We start from the raw sequence: 13,594 nt of genomic DNA, 5'->3' as shown, positions 1-13,594 counted from the left end.
AAGATTAGTTTTTCTAGTGTATCCAAATATCTCCCTTCTTCTCAAAAACCTTTAATGACTCTCCTCTTTTTTTTTTGGTACAAAGTATTCCTTTCATGTGGAAAATTCTTGTCAACAGCTCTGTTGAAATCTTCTCTTCCCTTTAAGGCCCATCTTCAATACTACTTCCCATAAGTACCCTTTTCTAAATCATTCATTCATTCATTCATTCACTCATTGAATAAATATGTATGGATCACATACTATTTGCATACATTCTTCTAGTTACTGGGGATAAAGCAATGAACAAAACAGCCACAGCCTCATGGAGCTTATATTCTCTTGGGAGAAAATAGGCAATAAACAATAAACAAGTAAAACATGTGGTATGTTAGGGATGTAAGTACTAAGAAGAAAAATAAAGGAAGATAAAGGGCATAGAGACTGCTAGGAATGAGGAGTATCCTCCAATCAAATACTCCTTACTCCTTTGAATACCCAAATCATTTATTTTCCTTTACAACATGGTTATTTGTGCATTTGTCCTATTTCTTCTCTTATATTCAGAGCTCCTTGAGAGCAAGAAGCTCATCTTGCTCATCTTTGTATTGCCTGCATTTAACCATTTAAATTTAACCATTTAATAATGATTAAAATGAAACAAGTTATGGAAATAAATGTAACAGTAATGCAAGAGAAGGGAGATACTGGTATAGTGGTTGGTTAGGAAAGTCTTCTTGGAAGATCATTTGTGTAAAACCCTGAAATATGGGTAGGGTGGTGGAAAAAAGACCTTAGTAAGTCATTTTGATATTTTTGTCCTGAAAAACTAAAAATCACCGCTTTATAAATGACGATTAATATTATCTGTAATTTTCTTTACCTTTAAAACCAGTGTTTCAGAAGGGACGGGCGATAGACACCGGAGAAGTTGACATTGGTGCACAAGTCATGCAGACCATTCCACCTGGCTTATTCTGGCGTTTCCAGATTACTATCCACCATCCTATATATCTGAAATTCAATATTTCTTTAGCCAAGGACTCTCTGCTGGGAATTTATGGCAGAAGAAACATTCCACCTACACACACTCAGGTATTTGATGTTATAGGTGTTTCTTGACCCTTTGGTGGGTGGTGGGATGAACAGTTCAGGGTTTGTGACTTGCAAAGTATGTGAGAATCAAAGGTGAAGGCAGACAGTTTTTGTAATGAGCAAATATCCAGAATAATCACACTCAAACGAATGAAAACAAAAATGACTGAGAAATATGCAATAGCATTTAGCAGAGCAGATTCAGAAAAGGAAGTTTAAGAAAATATTCTTGAAATTTGAATTCTGTTTCCTGGAATAAGATGATCATCAGCCATCCCGGCCCCCTCATCTTACTTAGCTTTTGGGACCACACCTCCTTCGCTGGCCCCATATGGTCTTGACCCCTTGTCCCGATGAAGAATGCAAATCAATAAGGGAAATGAGTCTAAAAGGCAGGTTTTATCTTATGGGTAGAAATTTTTTCTTGTTACTGTTAATAATAACTCAAATACGTAAATCTTCTGTGGTTTAGAAAGCCCTTCTATAAACGCTAACCACCTCATTTCTCTCATTTTTCCCCCTTATCTCTTTCTTGCACGAACCCATTTGGGGCCTTGCTCCATCTAAGAAGTAGCGTAAGGAATCATAACCATCAGGGGATTGCTTTTTTTTTTTTTCCAACAGATACGACCATAGTCCAAATCTTACCTTCTGGATGGGAATAGGCAGGGAATTAGAATGCCATTCAAATGTGACTCTTAAAATGCCCAAGGAAATGTGTGCCATGTGCTTGTCCACTGATTAGGGGGGAAAAGGAGGGGGTTCTTTGAATATTTAAATAAGCTACCACAAAGGTAGTAAATTACGAATGTCCTCAAATTTTTGACTGTTTATTTGTTTTAAAAACTGTAAAACTCTAAATTTGTAGAGAAGATCATGATAACTTTTTTGAGGGGAATGTGTGGTTTCGAGTATCTTCTGATACTTTAGTAAAATATCAAGATTCTCTCGCATAGTGCCAAATACAATTTTTTTCTATTTCTTGGTTTATTTATGTTTAGACAATTATTTTGAATACTCCAAAACTGAAAGGTATTTTATAACATTTATAAATATAGTGGGTTTTTCAGAATTAATAAAATACTTTTGTGTTTAAGTATAATTAAGAACGAGTAACTTCCTCTTTCAAAGCAAAGAAGTGTGGAAGAGAGCAGTTGAAGTTAGAGATGTTCGTTAGTCTAGAAGTAGAAGTAGTGGCTCAGATTTGCGTGTATCTGTTCCAGTTCGACTTTGTAAAATTGATGGATGGAAAACAGCTGGTCAAGCAGGACTCCAAGGGCTCTGACGATACCCAACACTCCCCTCGGAACCTGATCTTAACCTCACTGCAGGAGACAGGTTTCATAGAGTATATGGACCAAGGGCCTTGGTATCTGGCATTCTATAATGATGGAAAAAAGATGGAGCAAGTATTCGTGTTAACTACAGCAATTGGTAAGCTGCCTTGACTATTATTTTGAATTGACAGTATAATTCTAGAAAGACAGCAGTGATTAAAGTGATACAGATGTCATTTCAACCCATCGTTCATTCTGCCTTAAAGTCCTTATTCAAGATAGGTCACTACGAGAAAGGCTTATATTATTGTTGTCATTAATGTTGTTTAAATGCTGATTAAGGTTTTCTAAATGCTCCATTATTTGCTGCTTTGTAGGATACTTGCCATGTACCTTTTTATGTATTTTCGACAGGAATAGTTACCTGGAAAATATTATTACCAAGGCTGCATAGATGAACAACTTCAGTGACAAAGGGAATAAGCAAGAGAATCTCTGTTCATTCAAGATCCATTAGAAAAGACAAAGCAAATAAATACCTTTTAAAATGGAGAAACTAGCACCAGTCCAGCTCTTCTTTAGAACAACCGATTCTAGAACCATTAAGGCTTCAAAAACCTACGAGTATTCAGAGAAGGGTCTTAAGGATAATAACTTGGACCACTCATAGCTCTTTCTTTTGGAATTTTTTAGCCCCGAGGGGAAACATCTCATAGACATAGTATTTTATTGTGTGAATCTTCCTAACACACATGTCTTTTAAAAGAAGGGAAAATATTTTACAGCTGTCCGTTTTCTATCCAACTCTCACCACTTTATCCTTTAGTTAACCTGTTCAACCATATGTTTAGGAAGATGTGTTGACTGTTAATAGACATACCATCTGCTCTTTATAACAATTATGTTCTATTTTTACTTGATGCTGAAGACCTTGACCCAGTAGAAAATGGTATTCCAGCCATAATATTAACAAAAACTTTCCTCTAAAGTAATCAGACTATAAAAATACACCTATTATTTTTTTTCCCCTGGAGAAAAACTCCACAGATTTTACATCTTCAAAACACAGCGTATTTGTGAAATTAGAAAAAAAAAATTGAAGTCCTGACACTTTTTTGCAACGCTAACAGACTCAATGGAGCAGATTTAATAGATGTACCTTTCATGATATTGTTTTTCTATCAAGGCCCAATTTTGGTAATGCAGATGCCAATGAGTCATGGGAAGTTGAGTTCCTCCTAAGAAATCAAACAGTTAGAAGATCTAAAATATTTGTGAAGATTTTCTCTCTTCCTGTTATCCTTACCAGTAAGCTCAAGTTAAAACACTAACCCAACTATTAACCTTTCAAAAATCAATAGACCCAGAAACATGCTTGAAGTTTTTTCCTGTCCCTTACTTCCTCCCAAAAAAAAGCTAATCTTTGAGATACAATTCCTATTATCCAGATATCACGCTGTCAGTTTCATATGCAACAAAGTATTTGCTTCTTCCTTATGCAAGTCACGTTTTTTTCTACTTTTCTGTTGTGTTTTTAATTTTTTTTAAATGTTTACTTATTTTTGAGACAGAGACAGAGCATGAACAGGGGAGGGTCCGAGAGAGAGGGAGACACAGAATCCGAAGCAGGCTCCGGGCTCTGAGCTGTCAGCACAGAGCCCGACGCGGGGCTTGAACTCACAGACCGTGATATCATGACCTGAGCCAAAATCGGACGATCAACCGACTGAGCCACCCATCCATTGTGTTTTTACGATTAGAAGTAACAGAAACACTTCTGCAATTCCACTTAAAGAGAATCCAAGTAAATTTCTGAAAAAAAATCACAAGTATTAAGTTATTTGCTCTAAATGCTCCCCATTAATTTTTTTATGTTTTTATAATTTAACTGCAGTAAAGAGAGGCTAATATATTTGATTAAACAATTTAAGCTTTGTATCAATTTGACTACACTAAATGCTGTTCTTAGCTGTTCGTTCTCTATTTCATGATGTTAGAATCGGTTGATTGATCTGAACTCTATTTGGTCCACTACTAATAAGGATCAAGACAATATTAGCAATAAGCATTTATTGAATGACTAATATAGGCTAGCCACAGGCCTATATTAATATATGTTATTTTCCAGTAGTATAGACAGAGTTGTCAATATCCCCTAATCTCAGCCAACCTGCTCTATAACATGATAATATGTACCACTTATGGAGTGCCATTCTGCCCCCAAACACTGTACCAAATGATTTACATTCAATAATCTTGTTTGATTCCCTTCACAACACTGATAGCATAGGTGTAGTGATATTTATATAATAAATAAGGAAATGGAGGCTTGAAATGAGTAAATAATCTGATAGAGTCTCACAGCCAACAAGTGGCAAAATTGAGATTTGAGACAACCAAGTATGTCTGACTCCAAAGCCCATGCCCTTCAGGCCGTAATCATTCCATCAGATTATCCATTACCTTTAGTTTCTCCCATAAGAAAACCTGCCAGGAGCAAAACCCATCATCAGTGCAGATGCAGATATCGAGGGGCTTTAGACTCTAGAATAAAAGTAGAGTTTTATGCATAGAACTTTAAAATCATTCTCAACTCTAATGAACTGCAGTTGAGGAAGTGATTCTGAAGGAAGATTAAAAAGATAGAAGGCAAGAGGCACCTGGGTGGCTCAAACAGTTAAGCATCTGACTCTTGATTTCGGCTCAGGTCATGATATCACAGTTCGTGAGTTCGAGCCTCACATGAGGCTCTGTGCTGACGGTGCAGACCCTGCTTCGGATTCTGTGTCCCTCTCTCTCTCCCCCTCCCCTCTGTCTGTCTGTCTGTCTCTCTCTCTCTCTCTCTCTCTCTCAATAAATAAATAAATAAAAATAAACTTAAAAAGGATAGAAGGCAAAATTTCATGGAAGCCAACATAAATAGAAAAACACATTATTTCTCATCACGAGTTACTTATGTGTTCCTGCTCTAGCCATCCTCCTCCTAGATTCCCTGGGCTGTCCTAGTGTCTCTTTGATACCCAGTGGAGGTGGCAGCTTCCAGATCCTCCCTATATTGCCTTCTCTTCTCATTTGCATTGCTGGTGTTAAGTTCTGTGCGGCAGTGTGGGCCCAGAGACAGATCTTAGATAAGTCAATAAGATGTAGGGATTTTTATTTATTTTGATAGCAAACTTTATTAAACATTTTTTCTACAATAGCTACATTCCCACAAGGCTGCTTGCATAAGGTTGTCAATAGGAGCTGGTGTGAAATTAAATTCAACTATATTTGCCTTTGAAAGCTTCCTCCATGACCTCCTATTAACCATCCAGGGCAGGGGAAATCCAAATGTAGATTTAAGAACTGCCACTATCGCTTGGCACAAGAAACATAGATTAAATAGAAACTGGAGACGTAATTGTTCCGTCTTTGAATGGAAAAAACTCTGTGCCTTTTCAGCACCTTTTAAAGAAGTTAATGATTTTATGAAAATAACGAGTGTTTTAAGAAGTTAAAAATGGTTAGCTCTTTGTCAAACGTTCCATTCCTGTCAGACCAGTTGTCGCTCAGCAAATGCCACGTATAAATTTCTTATCCAGTTCAGTTTTCTAGCACAGGGATCAGAGAACAGATTATCATAAACCTGCAAAAAGCTATCTGATGTATTCACACAGGGGTGACAAGAAGAACCTCTTCTGAGTGATAGTAGGGGGCTATGCACACAGCCCCTGGATTCATTCTCGGCTTTCTAAGAATTCCCCCCAAAACTAGATACCACTTTCTTCCTCTTGGCTTTTATTCTACCCAAGGCCGAACCCCAAGTCTAGATCAGAAGTTCTCTAACTATGGAAGTTTCCTATTTGAAGCATTGGTTCTCAGTGCCTTAATGAGGTGAGCCACCTGCAGGGTCACCTGAGGTTTTTGTTAGACTGTGGATTCCTGGGCTGCATCCTTCAGATTCAGTAGGTCTGGAGGGAAGCCTAGGCATCTACATTGTAAGTGTTTTGGGTGATCTACTGATCCAGGTGGTCAAAAGGCCACAATTGAAGAAATGCTATTTCTCGGCCCTCATTATGAATTCTCACAGCGGAGTAGAAGACGCCAAGACCACTTCCTAGAATATCTCCTTCTAATTGGAAATAGCTTATGCAAGTGAAACGAGATGAAGTAGATAATTTGGATTGAAAAGGAAAAACTGGTACATACGAGAAGTGTGAGTTTAATGGGCCAGAACGTAAAACTCTGAATCCCAGAATGCTAAGTATGGAAAACTTCCAGAAAGAGTAATGAGAAGATGATTTAAAAAAAAAAAAAACTGAAAGAAGAAAGCACACATACCATAAGAGTTCATGGACTTGGAATTTGACTTTATTATACTCAAATACAATTTTAAACTAGAAATAATTTTTGTCATTGTCAGAGCCTGACTTTTGTATAACTTCCTACCTTTTCAGCCAAATTACTAACCACAAGACTTATCAAAGTTCTGTCGCACTGCACATCTTTATGTCACCAGAACTACCTATGGGCGCCTTTAAAGCCTTCTCAATTCCCTTGAAGCCTATTCTTCTCTAAGAATGGATTGAAGGGAAATTAGTGGCAGAGAACTGATAAGCATTTACAGTCAAGAAAGGATTTCTCAACAAAATACTTAGGTTCTAATGCTTTTAGTGGTGGTGAATTTAATATGAACACTTACTTTAAAAGCCTTCCATTGTCACTTATTAATGAAAATGAAATACTGATTATCATATTTAAGCTGTCAAGATAGTAGATTAAACATTTTAAGGTGCTAGAGAAGAAATTTTTTATTTGCTACAACCTAAACTTGAAAAATAAACAGTAGACTTAGTCTTTTGGGTTGCATTTTTAAGCCCATTTTGCTTTTGAGAAATATCCTATAATTCTAGTACATTTTTAGCTTTGTCACGAACATCTCATAAGAATACAATTCATCTAGACCCTTTATGCACTTTAGAGATGAGGTTGGTTTTTAGTTTCACTCTTGAATAGCCAATTCAGCAAATCCAGGGCCCTTGTAATAATTTGGTACTACATGTGACATCTTACAGAAATCTTTGGCATCTGATTTTAAACAGTAAGTGGTCCAAGACAGGAGAGGGCAAGATTGTTATAGACCCAGAGTTCTTGCAATTTAAAAAAAAAAAAAAAAGTTAAGGACTCTACATCCTGGAAGTTTGCTCATTTCTTTCCTTTTTCTCTATTAACAGAAATAATGGATGACTGTTCAACCAATTGCAACGGAAATGGAGAGTGTATCTCTGGCCATTGTCATTGTTTCCCAGGATTTCTGGGGCCTGACTGCGCGAGAGGTAATGTTGCTCTGTTATTCCAATTGGTTTGGGGATATACACGTCTTTTGATAACTCGGAATCAGTAGCAATAAGAGGAGGAAGAGAAGTGGCCGTAGGAGTAGCAGCAAACCACCACCCCCCCAGCACAACCAAAAGCTGAGCACTTATTCTGCCACAGACTGTTTGTTATAAACACTCTGTTACCTCTTCTGAATCATGCATCCTTTGGAAACCGGTGACGTAGATCTACTGTTATCCCAGCTTATTGTGCCAAGAAACAACCTCAGAGAGGGGCTATAGGCAGTTACCGAACGGGTGGAATTTGTACCGGGGTCGTCTGTAACTGCTTATATACACCCGAGTAAATGGGAAGGGATAGGCAACCAGCAAACCGATAAGGAGCCTTAGAAAGTAAAGACTGGCAAGTCACGAGTGAAACAGCAAACTTTACTGTTTCCTCGACTTGCCCGTAGTTTAATTCTCGAAAAGCTTTAGATAAATCACACTGCGTTTCACCCCATGCGTACAGTTACTATGGTAGAGATGCTTTCTGCTCATTTTCAGTGTATTCTTATGGTTCTCAGTCTGCTAATACTTTAATCTCAGGTTTCCCAGCCACTCAGATTCCCTTAGATTAAATTCTGCTCAGCTGAGAATTCTATAGCACTTGCTGGCTTCCTGGGAGCATGACAGATCTGGAGGATGTGGGGATTAGGAAGAAGATGGCTGGTATTAAAAATTGACTAAGACAGAAGATACAGGCCCTGCCCTCAAGGAGCCCATAGTTTTAATAGGGAGCCAACAATGACAAAGCAGAGTTTAAGTATTCTAATAAAGGTCTGCACCAGGTGTCACGGGAGTAGACATCTGTCCAGCATAAATGTATTCAAGTATACGACTTTTTAAAGATAATATTTTATACTCCCTGTTTATCAGTTTTTAAAATTTTCAGGTTTTTCTTTCTAAAAGTGGCGTACATCTGTTTGAGGAAGAAAAGCCATAAGAGAAAAAATAAAACCTTGGTTTAAAATAATGATAACAGTAGTAATAATAATAATAGTTGTTTAACGGTATGTTGGAATGAAAAGCACATACTTGAAATAATTGCTTCACGCAGGATATTTTCATAACTTATCCTTTTTCCTCTCTCATAAGAGGAAAATTCTATTTGTAATCGCAAGGATGTGTCTGTTTAATAAAGGCTAAGTTAGAAATAGTACAAATTTTTGCCTGAAATATTACACAAGAATCAATATACGATTGCTCTTTGGAGATTTTAAAAGCATTTTGAGAACACTGCAAGTTCATTTGCCAACCTTCAGATTCGTGCCCTGTGCTGTGTGGTGGGAATGGAGAATACGAGAAAGGACACTGTATCTGCCGAAATGGCTGGAAGGGGCCAGAGTGCGACGTTCCAGAAGAGCAATGCATTGACCCAACGTGCTTTGGTCACGGCACCTGCATCATGGGAGTCTGCATCTGTGTGCCAGGATACAAAGGAGAAATATGCGAGGAAGGTCAGAGCCCCATTTTAATCTATTGCTTCAGGCTTTTCTCTCACTGAATTATGCAACTGTCATCCTGTAGAGATGCATCTAGTAGACATGCAGGTAGTCTCTGCAAACCGTAAATGTTCAATATGTCTTTAGTACATGGAGAAGAGGGCTGGAGTCTGGGGAACTCATGTCTCTTCAGACAGTCTCTAATATTAACACAGGGCTGTATCTGGGACACTTGCAGAGCAGTCATGAAAAATGGTGTTTTCCTCCCCCCCCCCCATTTCTAACACTGCTTCATAACTTGAGAATTTCCATATTGATGATATTAGGTGTTAATTCAACTGCTTTCGTTGTTCCACAGTACATTAGGCTATGTCTTACTTTAAAACACATGATAAAAATAATAATGGATGCACATTTGGAATGATTTCATTGAATGTTTTCTTTGGGAGCGATTTGTAATTACCATTATTATTATTGCTTTATAGTATTTATTTTTACATACCTCATGCTGGAACTTGACCTCCATGCCTAAGGAAGCCAGCGGACCACTAAGGAGTTTCAAGGCAGTGGCTTTATATTAAAATTCACTCCAAAGGAACCTTTACACACATGACGCACAAACATATTTTGAAATGGCAATAGTTTCATCATCTAAAGAGACGCATTGGAAAATAAGTTTACTAGTAATCAGACCTTTTTCATGCCACATTCCTCAAATAAGACTGATTTCAGAAATAATATTAAACCATTACCATGGGAGATGGTCTCATCACAACTGTTGTTCAGGAAAGAGGCTGCTGAAAATGCACTATAATTGCTTTTTAAAGATGGCTCATTAAGACTATTACACAGCATTCTAAAGGGCTTAATCTCATTCCGCTCCAAGAGTTTAGCTTTCCACCTCCCGTTAGCAATCGTAGAATTTTGGCGTGAAGATTATATCTGTTCCAGTGAATGGCATTGGGCCTGGACAGGACACCAGAGTTCCTGAGTTACCTCTGGAAATCGTTTTTATGGTTATCCAACTGCAGTCATTATGTTTAAGTTGTAAACTCAGACGTTACATGGACATATGCATGTGCACCCAAACAATGATACCCCTCACAGCATCTACAGTTCTCCATGAAAATGTTTAACCTCATTAACCTCATTAACCTCATTTGACCCTTCTGATCAAAATTTGGGAGGCACTTGAAAAAGGACTTAGCTTAAATTTCCCTTCTAGGGATCTCTAAGAAAATGTGTAGAATAACCAAGATAGCAAGGAAGAATACCCACCATATTTAACAGTATAAGCTTGTCAAATACAGCAGAAAAAAAATGTTTTAAGTTAAAGGTCATAGACCAGAAACTCACAGGCTGAACTGGGCTTATAGATGGGTTGTGTTTAGGTCACACAACAGTGGTGGTGGTAGTGTTTTTATTGGGTTTTTTTCCCCCCATGTGATCTATTTGCCAAAATTTAAAAATAGAGAAGAGTCCTATAAAAATCTCTCATTTTGGTCTTTCTTGAGCAACTGGAAAATCTGATAACCATGGGCCTGTGTTCCCACATGGCGATAATCAGCTGGAACCAAGCAGCCGCGGTTTCCTTTAAACTGGATCTTTCTCTCAGTTCCCTCCCAACACACTGGCTTCTTACGTCCAGTTCATCTCATTCATGTATGCTGCTTGCTGGCTCATTCAGACATATGGCTTTGTGCCTCTGATTTAAGTATGACTTACGTATTCCTTGAAGGTGGACTTTTAATAAAACAAACTAAGTTCACTATTATTTTGTTTGTTATAGTTGTTGTGTTTTAATGTAACAAAATAGCCTCCTTCTAAAAAATATTCTATACTTTTAGACTTTCCCTCTTGATCCAAATAATGAACAAAATAAAATCAGATGTACCTTTTAGTATTTATTTGCTGATTAGCTCAGGAACTAAAGCACTGTGCTAATGACCTTAAGGTTATGGGCTAATTATAATACAATAGCACTAATTGTAACAATGCTTAGGCTCTGTTCCATTACCAAAAGCCACACCCGAGACCAGACCAGTCTTATGAATGAAGGCAGGTTTTATCAGTCTGTTTCATTGCTGGAATACTTTTTGAATTACTTATTCAAAGCATACTCCCCTCATTATGTGGAATCATTTTAGTTTCATCTTATTGTATCGAGAGAGTAGAAATTTGGAAACAACCTTGTCATTTCCCATGGAATGGCCCCTCAATTAAAAACACAAAACAGTTTTCCCCAAGGCAAGTATAGGGATCTACTTCTAAGAGTTTATACATTTGTTACAATGTGTTCAAAAATTTCCAGACTCCCAGAATTAGAGACAAATAGAATTGCATCTGTGATATTCTAAATCATCAAAGACTATGTCACGGCATCCTGATGGAAGGAGAGGCCACACAAACAATTTTTTTAATAATTTTTAAAATTTTGTTGAGAATGTTGCATTTTCAGTGATTCTGAGAAATTAATGAAAGATTATAATAAATTGATTATGTTGTATGATTTCATGTAACAGCAGTCAGCTCACCTAATACCTAATAATCTAAGCCTAAAAAATGTTTTAATATTTTTAATATTTTATGTTTTAATATTTTTATATATATTTTATATTTGTAGACATATATGTGTAGTATATTTCTATATTTTATATATTGATTTATATGTAATATGTGCATACACACACACACACCCACACACACACACTACTCTAGACATACCAAGTGAAAGCCAATTCTCAGAGCTAGGATTCCAATTTCAGAAAAGACAAGGAATGACTTCCCCAAAATTCTTAGGCTTTCTTGCGAAGCCAAGGAATTCCTGTTGAAAGCCCACACTGGTGCAGCCACCCATTTATGTGGGAGTACTACACCTTGCGTAACAATTTTAAGCAACGTATGTGTGGTTTCCTTCGTCTTCTAATTTTAGGATGCAACCTTTATGATACCCTACATATTTTTAAGTATTAATCATCTCCTGGTTTGAATACAGCCTTTGTATGAGACATTTTATTACCTAATTTAATACCGTATTAATGACGTATTAGGAAATCAAGTGTGAGTATCTCAGTTTCATCATCCTAAAGTATATAGGCAACACCTGTTCACTTTCAACCTTTTTCCTCCGTTTTTGGGGCTTTCAGAAGACTGCTTGGACCCGATGTGTTCCAGCCATGGCATCTGCGTAAAAGGAGAATGTCACTGTTCTACTGGTTGGGGAGGAGTCAACTGTGAAACTCCACTTCCTATATGTCAAGAGCAGTGCTCAGGACACGGGACTTTTCTTCTGGACACTGGGGTGTGTAGCTGTGATCCCAAGTGGACTGGATCTGACTGTTCAACAGGTACACTGGAGTTACCTCCTTCTCTTCCTTCCTCCACTCCCAAATTCTCACTGGCCTTTGCCTTAAGGTAGAACTTGTTAAAGTCTGGGTTGTATGACTTCATGGGTCATAAAGGACTTCCAAGTATTTCCTAGGCTAGCATTTTACTGGGTTTTCATATGCAACATGCTACTGGGCTTCTCCTTGTATTCTCCGTTGTAGGTCTGTACTTGAAGCTCTGTCCTCATTCTGTATTCTCCCACAGTTTTGTCTTTCCCTGAGCCTCCTACCATCAGTTCTATACAGGTTATTTCAAAGCTGTATCTCCCCCCAAATAATCCTTCACTTCTAGTCATCTGCTGAGTATTTCCACTGGGTGTTCCATCACTTAGAAACAGAACTTAGCTCAGGAACTCTATTTATACATTGCCATATTGCCACCCAATTGCTCTTCCCACGACTTGGCTTTCCTTTTCCTATTCCTTACCTTAAAATCAGCTCTAGGTCTCCCCTGTCTAGAAATAAACTTCAGATATCCTAGCCTGTTATTAAAAGCCCACCACAGATTCTCCCAAACCTCTGTCTCCAACCTGTCTTCTACTTCTGCTCCTCGCATGAATCCCTCCTTCTGTGAATGTACTCTGTATGCTCTGCCCCCTCCCAGGGCATGCCACGTTCACACTTTTCTCCATGCCCTTTCCCCGGTGGGGAATGCTGGTACCTTTCTAACCTAGGAAAATCCAGCCCGTGGGTGCCTGGGTAGCTCAGTAGGTTAAGCGTCGGACTCTTGATCTCGGCTCGAGTTCTCACGGTTCATGCATTCAGGCTCCATGTCGGGCTAGGCACTGTCAGTGCGGATCCTGCTTGGGATTCCCTCTCTCCCTCTCTCTGTCCCTCCCCTGCTCATGCTCTCTCAGTCTCTCTCAGAATAAATGGATATACTTAAAAAGAAAAAAATCCAGCCCACCCACCAAGACCAACTACAGTTTTTGCTATTCTATAAAACCTCTCCTGATCACATCAAGAGGATCCTCTGAAATCCCACCGTACGCATTGCTAGACAGTAAAAATGGCATCGTGATGTAGGTATTTGTGTACGTGATTTGTTTTTCCGCCTA

The 13,594-nt window shown here is 38.1% G+C and overlaps 1 protein-coding gene across 3 annotated transcripts in view; it reads left to right on the top strand.

Annotated features, from left to right (window-relative positions):
* TENM1 (teneurin transmembrane protein 1) overlaps nucleotides 1-13,594 on the top strand; it is a 550,900-nt gene that overhangs the window by 295,053 nt on the left and 242,253 nt on the right. For all 3 annotated transcript variants that reach the window (XM_047844103.1, XM_047844102.1, XM_047844101.1), the window contains exons 7-11: nucleotides 875-1,074; nucleotides 2,298-2,508; nucleotides 7,565-7,666; nucleotides 8,971-9,165; nucleotides 12,297-12,497. In XM_047844103.1, the coding sequence (XP_047700059.1) occupies nucleotides 875-1,074; nucleotides 2,298-2,508; nucleotides 7,565-7,666; nucleotides 8,971-9,165; nucleotides 12,297-12,497 (909 nt within the window). The remainder of the gene's footprint in view (nucleotides 1-874; nucleotides 1,075-2,297; nucleotides 2,509-7,564; nucleotides 7,667-8,970; nucleotides 9,166-12,296; nucleotides 12,498-13,594) is intronic.

The sequence above is a fragment of the Prionailurus viverrinus genome, chromosome X (genome assembly GCF_022837055.1).
Source record: "Prionailurus viverrinus isolate Anna chromosome X, UM_Priviv_1.0, whole genome shotgun sequence".
In the NCBI taxonomy this organism is placed as follows: domain Eukaryota; kingdom Metazoa; phylum Chordata; class Mammalia; order Carnivora; family Felidae; genus Prionailurus; species Prionailurus viverrinus.
The sequence above is the reverse complement of the archived record's forward strand: the minus strand, read 5'-3'. Positions and strand labels throughout refer to the sequence as shown.